This window comes from Ptychodera flava, chromosome 8 (assembly GCF_041260155.1).
Source record: "Ptychodera flava strain L36383 chromosome 8, AS_Pfla_20210202, whole genome shotgun sequence".
NCBI lineage: Eukaryota > Metazoa > Hemichordata > Enteropneusta > Ptychoderidae > Ptychodera > Ptychodera flava.
In genome coordinates, this window is record NC_091935.1 from 14,114,324 (window position 1) to 14,128,009 (window position 13,686).

The 13,686-nt window shown below is 35.9% G+C and overlaps 1 protein-coding gene across 2 annotated transcripts in view; it reads right to left on the reverse strand.

Moving 5' to 3' along the window:
* LOC139138556 (receptor-type tyrosine-protein phosphatase mu-like) overlaps positions 1-13,686 on the reverse strand; it is a 205,393-nt gene that overhangs the window by 24,482 nt on the left and 167,225 nt on the right. For both annotated transcript variants that reach the window (XM_070706982.1, XM_070706983.1), the window contains exons 12-19: positions 11,199-11,428; positions 10,392-10,461; positions 9,317-9,423; positions 5,562-5,757; positions 5,053-5,182; positions 1,800-2,052; positions 1,411-1,456; positions 270-381 (exon numbers count right to left, since the gene is read on the reverse strand). In XM_070706982.1, coding sequence (XP_070563083.1) covers positions 270-381; positions 1,411-1,456; positions 1,800-2,052; positions 5,053-5,182; positions 5,562-5,757; positions 9,317-9,423; positions 10,392-10,461; positions 11,199-11,428 — 1,144 coding nt within the window. The remainder of the gene's footprint in view (positions 1-269; positions 382-1,410; positions 1,457-1,799; positions 2,053-5,052; positions 5,183-5,561; positions 5,758-9,316; positions 9,424-10,391; positions 10,462-11,198; positions 11,429-13,686) is intronic.

Here is a 13,686-nt window from a genome sequence, read left to right on the forward strand (position 1 = left end):
TATTTGACAGGAATTGACAGTCATGGTTGATGAAAATATTATTCCGCGGGATCGCAAGGGTATAGGGATAGAACATTGTGGTTTACCCATCGACAGACATTTTTTATAGTTTTGAAAACTATTACACGCTATGCAGAATGCTTATGAAGCTACAAATGTAACATGTGGCACATTTGTTACTGTTGCAGTACCTTGAAAATGTTACATCTATTTGTGTGTTGCAGAAATATTCACTGGTTGACCTGTCAGTGTAAAAATGTACCCTTTACCTTCTGTACAGGAACCCACCACCGACTGCCAAAGCAGCAATTATTATTACTGCCATGAAAGCACCAACTATGGCACCAACAGGAGATCCCTTTTCCGGTAATGGCCCTCCACCTACACAACACAGCAAAGATGGATAAATGTTAGCATGTATCATCTAAATATGTTAAAGTTTTACCTGTATTTTTGTCAAGAAATTTTAAATTCAGTAATTCCAGAATTCAAATCTATTCTTTAAAACCAAATACCAAAATCAGAGGTTAATGTACATATTTTCAGATTACACATCAGCAAAAGTTTTGCATCTGAAAATATGTACAGTTAACATTAATTTGAAATTTAAATAAAAAAAATTCACATATTATGCAATTTGGGGAATGAAGCAATGAAATGTTACTTTTTGCTGCACATTTAAAAATTTGTCCATGCATTCTGTCTTCACTGCTTTATGGCACGTTGGATAGAGTTGAGTCTCTAACTAAACTTGCATCGACACCTGTAAGTTGGGTGGTAACTCAAATTCAAAATTGGACTTTAATGAAAACAAAGTAACAGCCATCAGACAATACATCGAAACTGAGATTGTTACAGTCGATTGCAAGTATCATTTAAGTTTATTCATGATGTGGCTTAGGAGAAACACTGTTCAAAAGGTCAACTATTTCCTGGACTAGGAACTTGTAGTTTTAACTTCTAAGTGTGGATTTGTTTGTTTTTAGAATACCATGGTGTTCATGGTTCTGAAAAAAGTGGTCCTTACTGGATGGACATGAACTATTTTCATTACAACCACATGTTACTTATGTGCAAGTCTATATTTGTTTCATTCCTAGTGCCTTAGAATGAGATACACTGGTGTTCGGTATGAATGCACTGATTGTTCTTGTGATAACAAAGACAAAATTCTCAAATAAAGTTAAAATTCTGCCTTTGTTGAAGCTTACATGATTGAAATGATGCAACATACCATTTTTAATTTTTAATTTTTAGTAAATATACCCATTGTAGTATCAAGATAAGTCTTTGGATGACTACATTATCTGCAAGAACTCTTGTTGTAAGAGTACATGTTGGGGAGTTTAGAGTCTGAAATCCAAAGTTTTTGCCTGGATAGCTGGTGAAAAGGCTGACATATTATCTTACCTCTGAAATTAAGTGCAGGCTCATCTCCTAGACTGTAGTATGGTTCCTGAAAACAAAGTACACCTTGCTGTGAATTTGATAAATTGCAATATTAGCTATGGGAATTTCACTTCCAATAAAAGTAGCAGTAAAATTCTTCTGGCTTAAGCACACCAAACATCAACAGCTCATTACTGCAGGTAAGTATTCCTATAATATCCAACGTAGGAAATTTGTCAGTTAATTCTGATTCCAGTGAACTCCAGATGTAAACCATGAATATTTCTTACAGCCAGTGAAATAATAATAATGTTACCACAACACTTGATACCCTATATTTGTCAGTCATCAGTTAACCCCACACTGCCCTCTATTGGTAAGTGTAGCATTGACATAACAGAATTACTTACGCCATTAACTTCACTGCTGAGTCCATAGTAGACACCATATTGCCTTCCAGTGGTCAATGGAACATTTCTATAACCTCCATTCTCACTATTATCACCTATGATGAATGTCTCTGGGACATTGTCGAGCGGAAGTAATGCTGTGATGTAGTATGGTGGACCCGTTTCATTGTACTCTCCCAGTCTTGAAGGATCAATGTCTCTTTTCCTTCTCCTCTTTGAACTCTGATCATACTCCAGAACTATGACATAACCACTGTAAAATATAGTAATAAATTAATTACAGTAACCACGGATACTGGAACCATGTAAATTTTGACCTATAAGAAGTGAAACGATGAAAATCGAATGACGAGGACTGGTTTGAATGTGTGTGCATCTTCTGCAATGGCTTTTTGTCACACAATAATAAAATGTTTTTGCTAAATCATTGTTTTGCATACAAACAAATTTCAGAGCAATAGCTAGCACTGTCTTAGCCATAACAATCAGCATTTTTTGAGCCAAGAAAGGATGCTCTAATTCACACGAGAAGACTGACCACATTCTTCTGTGACCACATTCACAGTATTATAATTTGCATATTGCTCTTTAAAGAGGAAAGTCCAGCGCCGTGGGCGCACAATAGGCAACGTCGTAGTGACGTCGGTTGATGGCAAACACTGGGCGGGATAGTTAAACACTTGCTTAGTCGTTGGCTTATCAGAGAAACATAAACTATCTTTTACACCAGGAACTACCGATTATCACCTCTGCCTGAATATTACGGAAGTGTGTAGGGTTCACACAATTCGAGACTACATTATAACTAGGGTGGAGTAGGCCTACTGGTCGAGGGGCTGTGGTCTGGTCGACAGCCTGAGACCTTCCTTGACTGTGATTCTTCGCTACTAAGGTGACTGTATGCCGTACGTTGTGAGTTCGAATCCAATCAAAATTTACTGAATTCAAATCACAGTCGTTTTGCGGTTCGATAGACAGCGATGCGATGACCGCTGTGGTATGCAATAGAAATACATGTATAGGAAGTTATGAAACAGAATGGCCGCTCATGTATCGCCGAGTTCGGAGACGAATTTCCATCATACAATTTGCTCAATAAACAGCAACGGTGTATGGCTTTCAATACATCTCTGAATTTCTGCTAACCTTTTTGCGTCTATGGAGATGTGTGCATATTCCGTTGCGATTTCAAATGGGACCCGGTTTTCAACTCCCTGGTTTCAACCCCGGCTTTCATCAACACGGAACGGATACTTTCTCACAACAGCAGCGGGTGATTTGAATGTGAAGGCGCTGTGATTGAAGCCAGTAGTTGAAATGGACAGAGTATTACGAGTTTCGGAAGGAAGATAGAAAACGAAGGTCTTGACTTAGTTCAGGAGAGAATTTCCTCGGGCACTGTATTGAGTTTAAATCTAGCCCTGAACATCTCGTGTTCGGTACAAGCGCGCAAACTAGACATATAAAAAATAAGGGGAAAGTCTAGCAAATAGATGATAGTCTCTAAGGACGGTAGTAGATTGTGATCGTAAGCAATCGTAAGTTAGAACCTTCTACTGTTTGTAGCTTTATGGCTTTTTTGGTTGGCAGTGATGTAGATATAGCCGGTCACTGGTACTTCGCACGGCCGGGTTACACGCAGCTTGCAACGGGAAAAAAAACTTGTGAATTTGAAAAACAAATCTTCACCCATTCGTAAGCTTATTTTCCGTGTAATTTGGCATTTCGAACAAATCAGAGGAAAGGGTGAAGAAATTTTGAGTAAAACTGATAAAACGTTACGACCCCAGTTAGAGTTTGGTATGCATGACCCGAAGTATAGTGAGCGCATATTGCATATCCGGTTACCTCGGATAGGTAACCTCGGAAAACATCGACGACCGTTCGTAATATGCAAATGACATGTGACTGAGACGTTGTGGAAAAGTTGCCGTAGTTCCATAGATGAGCCTGCATATTTGCATACTATACATACGCTGCTTGCTGTTCCGATATGTAAGCCAGAATCTTCAACAAAAGGAAACTACTAGTAATCTGTGACAATGGTCAGCCAAATATTTTGAAATACATTGGTAAAGAAAGTAAATGACGCTGATGAGTCCCCCAGGACAGCTGTGCAGGGCCGTGGTCGTCGTCGATGAGTACTCGAGTATGGATGATCATGGATGATCGATCTACAACGCAATAGTGGCAACGATGTAATCAACACTGAAATTTCAATTCCACTCAGCTCAACTGAATTGAATCAACTGATATAAACATGACCAAACTTGTCACAATGCTAAAGGTACTTCCTCAAAATGTGAGCCAAAAGATTCAGTTTCGATGCCTGAAGGAAAAAATGAAATTGTGATTGCCTTCAAAACGACGTGTGAAGACTCTCAATGTTCATAACTTTTTACAGGAACACATACAAAACGTTTTTTTTCAAGACCACCAATCACTCCAAAAAGAAAATGCGTTTCTTGCGTGTTCATTACATGTGTCGTATCGTTTACGTTGTATGTGGTTGTGTATGCGTGTGTTTAGGTACGTACATAACGGTGATTTTAGTGATAAGTCAGTACGCCTTGTTGTTGTGCTCGGCAGGGATCAAGATCGCCTAGGCCGCAATTTGAATTTGAGTAATCATGATTGGCAGCATACATTAACATTTAGAACAGAGGTCAAATGGACATTCTGGGACATGCTTAGTGAAAATATGCGTTCTCTGTATTAAATAACAGTGTTTTCAACGTTTTTTCGACATAAAGGCAGTCGCTATACATTCACAGGTGTCATGTATGAGATTGGACGGAAATTAACGCCGTTCACCCGTCGAATTTCTGGAAATCTCGGAGCAAATCGAGTGCGTCTTACCCGTAGCGTGGCTTTTTCACATCTGCATAGTCTTACCATAATCCCCCTTTTGTAGGGGACTTTCCTCTTTAAATAACAGCTGTTAAAATCGTAATGAAAGCACACAAGTTTGGTCCTTCTCTGCAATCTATAATGATGTTGGACCCTTGAACAGGAAATATAGCTGAAAATTTCAATCTTTCACCCCATTCCCTGAAAACTGGCCCTCATCCAGCATTGATAGCAATTAAGGTTTGTACCACACCATGGTGGCGAACGTCACAGCTGAGGTGCAATTCTGTGACATTCCATGAGTATGACACATTCATGAGTAATTTGAACTCTGATCAAGCTACACAGAAATCATATATTATTAGCCAGAATGAAATTTCTTTTTCAGTGGGTCTACACTTACAGAAGTGCGGTGTCTTCAGAGATGCCAGAATCCTCTGCCAGCTGAGGTAATATTACTTGAGCTTGATTATCAGAATGTACGATTTTATTATTCATACCATCTGTCATGGGAAGTACTTCCGAGATATCAACTGAAAATAAAAGGTGTGACTGTTACTTTCAATGTTGGATTTATCAATAATCTGTCTGAAACCTTAGAATTTGTAGATAGTTTCAGCACATGTTTTTCAGTAACTTCTCATGTCAATTTGATATTATTAATGCTGACTCCTCCATATTGAGATTGGATTGGTAGCCATTTGCTGCTATATTTGAAAAAATATGATGTAATATCATTTCATTCAAAACAGTTTCTGACAGCATCTGTATCATAAAAAACCACAGTGAAATTTTCCTTGTATCTTCTAAACTTTTCATGTTACATGTAATATAAGTTAGAAATCTTCATGTAAAGGAATGGTTGTACTGTATATCATGTTAATTAATGTAATTACCAACATAGTTCTGTACCTGTAAATGTAGTACCACTCATCAGACTACGCGGTTCTCCAAACCCTTTCACAGTACTGGCATTCACTTTGATTTCATAAGTGGTTCCAGGACTTAGATCTTCTAATGTGTAAGTATCTATGCTCCCTTGCACGACGGTTGATTGTGATTGCATCTGTGTGTCCTCAAAAATTGATTCTTTGGAGGTGTACGATATCTGAAAAGCAATGACGTATGATGAGTATACCTCCACGTTGTTGTGATAAAAGAAACAAAAGGTTTAAAGGGACAACAAAGTCGGCCATTTTTCATGAATTTTGTTTGATACAAGACACTACTTATATTGCTTGACATGTTGAAAGATACTGAATGAATGGGTGACCATGCAAATATATTTGACCGAAAATGAATTTATGGTCATGCCCATTAATCCATTTTCGCGATGGTTTCATTTAGTGTTTCTAAAACCAGGGTCGAATATATGCATGGTCACCCATTTATTCAGTGTCTTTCAACATGTCAAGCAATATATTATATTGTTTGACAGTAGTTGCATCAAACAAAATTCCTGAAAAATGGCCGACTTTGTCCCTTTAAGACGAAGCAGCAACACAATTTAACATCTATTGCTTAACTCTTAGAACAATTTGTTTGGTAAAGTTGAACTCAAATGATGCTTTATTACTGGGCAAGGGGCTTAATTATTCTAGCTGAAATCAATTCCCAACAGTAATACATTGTAAATGACAGGACAGTACCGTGGTTATAGTGAATTTTACGTCAAAAACACAGATGACAGAAAAGCATTAGTTGACATGTCAATGTGCATCGATCTGATTGGACAAGAGCATGCCCTTACAAAAATGTCTTTTAGTACTGCTTTAAGAATACTATAAGACCTTTAGCCAGCCTAAAGGACTGCTTTAGGACAAAATTGTCCTAAAAGACTGTCCTTTAGTAATACTAAAGGATAACATTTTCCTATAGGACATTTCTTTAGTAACATGAAAATAAAACTCTTGTCATATAATGTTATTTTTGTTGATTTGTAGCTGTTTTTTGAGAATTCTTAATTTATTTTCCCAAAATTTATATTCGCAAAATTTCTTCTTGAAAGTTGTATTATATTACGTACTCAGAAAAGGATATTGAATATAAACACATATAATCACCTAATTTCTAGTCACACATACATGTAATATCTTATGATTATATCCTTTAAAGCATATGTGAACATTAGTATGTATTTGGTCAGAATACTGATTAGAAGATGCGTTTTATAGGAATTCAGTTATGCATTTAGTATTACTATAAAAATGTTTTATACAGCTATAAAGTATTCTTTAAGGAATACTAAAGAAAGAAATCAGAACTTCTATCCTTTACAAAAAAGTATAGAAAATAGTCAGTGGACATCATCCACTTTTTCTTAATCTACACACAAAAAAATAGTTTTAATATTTATTCGTTGTTTCCTGTTGCTCCACCATCTTTGCCATGAAGCTGTATTTTACACTTTTTAAGTCCTCTATAGGATGCTCCTTAAGCCCAGAATGCATTTGGGGCTCCAGTGCATTGTGGGTAGGCATCATCAAAACAATATGGCCGCCACTGAAAAGACACAAGGCAGTTGCAGCTCTAAAAATGACTGTGTAGCGACATAACCAGGTGTTTGACAGCTTTTATTCTCTGCATTATGGCAAGGTTAGGTACAATAGATTATTATAAGTCAATGTTTTGGTTTTGAAGACTGAAAACTTACAGATACATTCAGGTTCACAATGATCCTTTGTCTACATGCCTGTTCAGTGCTGCAACCACTGTTGTTGACCATGGCATTTTAGTCCACACACAATATAAACTGGAGTACAGTTTTAAGGCAAGGTAGTTATGTACTGGTAGTCAGGGATTTTCACAGTGCATTGACATTTAAGTGAGACCATTGAGGTAAACGAAAGACCTTTATGGTGAGACAAAGGAGCTATGAAACAAATTAAGGGTTTGGAGCGTGTTACATAACAAAACAGGAAGTGGATATCTAATTAATTGTGTGCTCACATATTACCCTCATGAAGCCTGAATTCTTTTTATGCTGGTGACTAAGACCTTGTTTGGCTGTTGAATTGTTAAAATTATGGTAGTGAAAATTGAATGTTTTGTGTCATCAGCTTGGATACTTGATAATGTACGGTAGCATCTACTGAATTGATCATCGCTAACAAAGGTCAAGATATCAGTTTTACACAATAATAGCATGTGGTAGCAAGTCAAAAACATCCTAAAAGGTAGATCTTCATTTCAATGCATAGAATGCTTGTGCAGTTCCAGTTATAAGAGTCAATTTGAATTGTTACATACAGCTTTGCATAATATTTTGTATATCTCAACAACTTGTCATTTTTTTGACTTCAGAAATAAAGTTTCTTTGTATAAAAATACTAGCTGAATGTATAAATATGACATTTGTGTCCTTGAATGTTACAGAAAAAGTACATTAATGTACTAAGTGTTCTTTTAAGAAATGTTCAGGGTTAATAGTATTCCTTAAAGAATACTTGAAAAATTCAAAAGTATTTTTTCAGGATACTATTTATAGTCTTAAAAGAAAACTTTTAAAGCCATAAGTATTCTTTAAAGAATTTTGTTGCCATTTAAATAGTATTCTTTAAAGAATACCTTAAGATTCAAAAATAATCTTTTAGTAATACTTTTCAGATTCCTTAAAGATTCTTTTAGGAAGGGGCCAAAATACTGAAGGTTCTTATAAGAATATTCCTTTAAGATTACTTTAGATCCTAAAAGACATTTTCTTTTAGGCGTCCTAAAAGACATTTTCGTAAGGGTCTACCCACGTCACATGGTAAAATTGTGTTTTTAAAGTGCTGAACAGGGCCCCTTATCTTAGACAAAGACAGAGAGCATACAGACAGCATGAAAAATCAACGTTAGTGCTAAAGAAATGATTCAATACATACATTGTGACCATCACAAGCGTTTGGCTTGCACGCCATCAAATCAGCTAGATTTCTCTTTGATGACAATCACACAAAATTTGATTCTTCACTATAAAGTATGGAGGAAACAACTTCAACTGCCATAAACACAGATGCTGACATATCAATAAAACCCTCTTCGCAGGTGAGTGTACGCTTGATTTAGGTACATTATTAATTCACTCCCATATAACTCACCTCAGTAGTGGCTTGTTCTATTTGTTGAGCATTGTACCTGAATCTACTGTATACCCACCTGACGTAGCGGGAGTTATTGCTGACATCAAATAACGTTAGTTAACGTAAATCTGATTAAAAAATACCTTCAGTTGATTTCACAAATGTACTGCTCAACTGCATAGTTCTGTTCTTGTGGTACCAAATTTGATAGTGAAACTCTCTGTGATATTCTAATAGGCACACATACAAAGGCGTGCCCAATAATTCCACAAACATATCAACATATTTGCCTGCCTAAAGGAATAAGAAAGCCTGAATGGCCATATTGCGGATAGATTTAAAATCAATATCATTATAAAGATTATTACCTACAAAAGTTAAGAGATAAACATTTTACCAGTATATTCTCTGATAGTGCTATTGTGTACAATGTAGCTGTAATAATTGTCGAGATATATGTAATAATTGTTTTAGCTTGTACAGAGACAGAAACAAATTTCACATACTACAGGTAGTTGATTTGACTCAAACTTATCAGGTTGACACCTAATTACTCATACAGTCTCAAACAAGTTTTCATTGAAAATTATTGATAAAGCTTACCCCATAGTTTGTAATGTCTCCACGAAATGGGAAAGGTGCTGTCCATGTAAGTTCAATTTGATCATCTTGGCTGTTCAGAACTTCAACACTTGTAGGCATGGCTGGAACTGATTTACATATCAGATATATATGAACAAATTACTGGAAGTGCAGCGGTTGTAATTGATTGACATGACTTTTAAGCTGTTGGCAAAAAGCTCCACATCAAAGTGGTTTGGAAACTGGTTGGTCGACGAGAGGAGAGGACATTATGGCTGACAATTATATTGGACAATGTTTAAACATACAAGAAAAGAATTATAAATGGCTATTCCAATCCATCAGACCATAACTGTGATATTTTATCACAGAAGAAAACTTTTGCTCTACAAATGAATTTGCAAACAGACCTTTTCCTTCGATAACGATGTATGCTTTGACAGACCACATGTGAAGACTGCTTCTGTATCAAATGTTATCCTTTCACATAGCAGGTTCATTACTTGGTATATGTTTAATTTTTCACAATCACCGAAGAACAAATTAACCTAAGTTTTTGACTTAATTTATACATTGACAGTTTAATTGAATGCGAACAAATATTGACAACCTTCCTTTTGGCTAACAGGCAGATGAACCACTAGCAATTTTTATGATTTTATTAAAAGGATACTGTCATTGCCAATACGTACACATCATATCATGTGTTTCATCAGTATTTTCTGTATACCGAATGCATCAATACTTCTCATCATTTTACAAGGTTTATTTACTTTTTCGATCAACTGATGTGACCTTGTCCAGGTTTCCTATATAATTTACATTTTACCTGAGCAACCAATAACCTTAACTCAGTGACAGGGTAGCAACAAACCCCGGAATTTTACTACCGGTAAATACATGATTGGTATTCAATGACATTTTGTTTCAGCAAATTCATCGGTGACGGGCAGGTGGCACCAAATTGCCACCTCAGGGCTAGATGTAGTAGTTTAAATTGACTTGCAAAGACATATTTGGGACAGAAAGCTTAAATTACTGACTTGACTACAATTTCATGACATGCAGATTAAGTAATTAATACTGGAACACTTACTTGACTCTGTAGTTTCTACACTAACCGCATCACTGAGAGGTCCTTCTCCAGGTGTTGTGGATGCTGCAACCTGAAATTTAGCAAATTGGCATCATATATATTTTAAAAATAGGCGAGTTTTTTTTTGCTTGGAGGGTACAAGGAATTAACAAGTTATTACCTTTGACCATGCATACACATATGCATACATATATCATGAAACATATTCCTTCACTGCAGGTAGGAGAGTGCCAGAATTAAAGTCCTTTCAATATCCATGCATCAAAATTTCATGTACAAAAATAACATGAATTGTAAAATGAGCTTGGTGAGAAGGAGTGTTTTGTGACGGTGACTGTTTACTGATTCAGCATCAAAGCAAAGGAATTGAAGGTTGCTGTTTCCATCAGTCTTTACAACTGATGTCCCAATAATCCTTTCTTCCTCATTTCCCTATATTAACCCACCCTATCATAATTGGTTGGGTGTCTTCATTGTGGTAAAAAGGGTTAATTTAAATTTTGCTTTTGACCTGTCACCTTACTTCCATTTCAATAGGTAAAGCCACTGTATTGGAAACGATAAGGGTAAGGAATTATTCTTGTGATGCAAAAGTTAACCATTAAAACATTCCATAAAAAGGCTGATTTGTATCAAACATACATGTATGTTCATACATAACAGATTTATGACCCTGAGGCTACTCATGCAGTACTGGATTTTTTCAAGATGCTGACACTGGTTGTTATTAATTACAAACCATCCATTGTACCTGTATATACGTAATAATTTCAAGCTAAACTGAACAAACTTACAGAAATAGCATACCTGCACAGAGTATTCAACTTTATGAGTAAGGTTGGTTATGAGATATGAGTTGACATCTTTTAAGTCTTCTGTAACCTCTTTCTCTTGTTGTGTTCCTCCTGCATTGTTTGTTTCCCAATACCTGATTTTATATTTGTCGATGATACCGTTTGTTGGATCAGGTTTTGACCACTGAACTTCTATGGCATACACTGCAGGTATCAGTGTTACACTTTGTGGTTTAGTTGGAACTATAAAAATGGAAAAAGACAAAGTTTTACTTTGTGTGTTTGTGTTACTGGTACGTATGGCATGGTATGGCTAGGTGAGAAAATCCTGTCCTGTTATCTGTATTCTGGACTACCTACATTTTAAGCTTGCTCAAGATTTTCCTTTGGTTGAGTTGTGTATGGACCAATAAGCACAGTTAAGTTCTACTGTATCGTAACATTATAATTGCTTAATATTTCTTATGACGCTTCATTTACTCTTTAGATATACCATGATTGGCTTACACTATAGTATTACATAATACAGAGCAAAAAGTCATATAACATGTGTAATAGGTGATAAAAGCCTGCTAGTACATTCTAGAATACCAGGCGCCATTTCTGAATGCACCATATCGTCAAATGCATTTGGTTATGTACCGTAATTCCAGTACAGCCATGCTCCAAAAATGTTATATCAACATGAATCAGATAACATTTTAGTATAATTGTACGACAATATAAAAAAATACCATCAAGGACACTATGCTCACATTCGGTTTCAATTGGTCCATTCAAGAAATATTTAAACCAGAAAAACAAGAATGACAAAAGCAAATAAGGTCTCAAACTTAGGTACTGGAGGTCATCTTTAGGAACATGCATATCAACTTCTATAGCAATGAGACAAGCAGATCCTAAATACATATAAGCAAATGTTAACAACAATACATAGGGCCAAAGTCTCTGAAGCTACTACAGACATGGATACAAAATTAAGTATTTCCTGACTGTATGAAATTATCTCACCAAGGTCATCCTAGGGACTTGTAAACCAAATATTAAAGCTGTCTGACCAGCAGTTTTGAAAAAACAAGTGACCCAACAGTTGACAGAGCTCTGCTGTGTTATGTAGAGAATAACCTTTTGTGACACATGTATTGATGAAGAAGGTGGATATCTTTGATAGCTCATTTCAGGATGGCCTGACCAAAAATGGAAAAAAATTCCTTAAAAATACAGATTTGCATATTTCATCACAATTTTAACAAATCTAAGTTGGGTTATCCCTAGGGACCTGTATACCAAATAACAAAGCTATCTGACCAGTGGTTATGAAGATGAAGATTTTTTACCAAAAACGCTTTTTTTGGCGCTAATTTGCACATTTTCAACAATATCAAAAAATTAAAAAAAAACTTTCTCATTATCATATTTTGCATCTACACAACAAATATCAAATCAGTAAGTACTGCGGTTCTCAAGATATTTGAGTGGACGGACGCCTCACAAACGGACATACATACATACATACATACATACATACATACATGTACATACAGACTGACGACGGACGCTTGATGGATACCCATCCCAATAGCTTCTATAGACTATAAGTCTATAATAGCTAAAAATAGACAGAGAAGGCTTGATAAAAGGAAAGGTGGGAGTGGGGAAAAATGTACAAGGGATCTGGTGAAAAAGTAATGCTACCTCATCAATCTTCTAGACCCTCTTGAATATCAAATGTTCCACCCCTTGGTATTACATAAGGCCAGATGGCAGGAAATGTATTTACAACCTTGGGGATTTTTTAATTAATGCTATGAGTGCTATCATTCTAATGTAAACAGCACTTAAGTTAGTTACAGATAGTGAAATGCCTTCCACTGTGGGGGTGATTACGACATCTGGAATTATCCTGGATCCAAATTTCTCATCAGTTCTTGTGTGTCTTACATAGAAAAGTTGCAAAAATTGGTCCGCAATGAAAAAATTCACCTCAGCTTTGTTTTCTGGATCAAATTTTCCTACAAATTGATACCAAATATGACAAAATTATTTTCACAGCCTTCAAAACTGTCTCACAACATATCCTGGGTTGGTGTAGGTCATTTAAGGTCACAAACTGAGAAAATTACCTAAAATATACAAATTTGGGGGTTTCCCAACACTTTGAGCAGTAAATTTATTTAATAACATCCCTCAGGACTTTTATACCAAATTACAAAGGTATCAGACAAGTAATTTTAAGAACAAGTTTCTTGACCAATGACAAAATTGTCTTAAAAATACAAATTTTGTATATTTCAGGACAATTTCAACATATCTTAGTATTGTCATCTCTGGACATCTGTGTACCAAATATGAAAGCTGTCTGTCCAGGGGCTTTAAAAAGAAAATACTTTTTAAGATTTTTTGACCAAAAATAACAAAAATTGCCCCAAAATAGTAATTTTCCCAATTTGTCATAATGTCAACAAATTAGAAGAGTAAAATCCTTGCAAACATCCAACCCA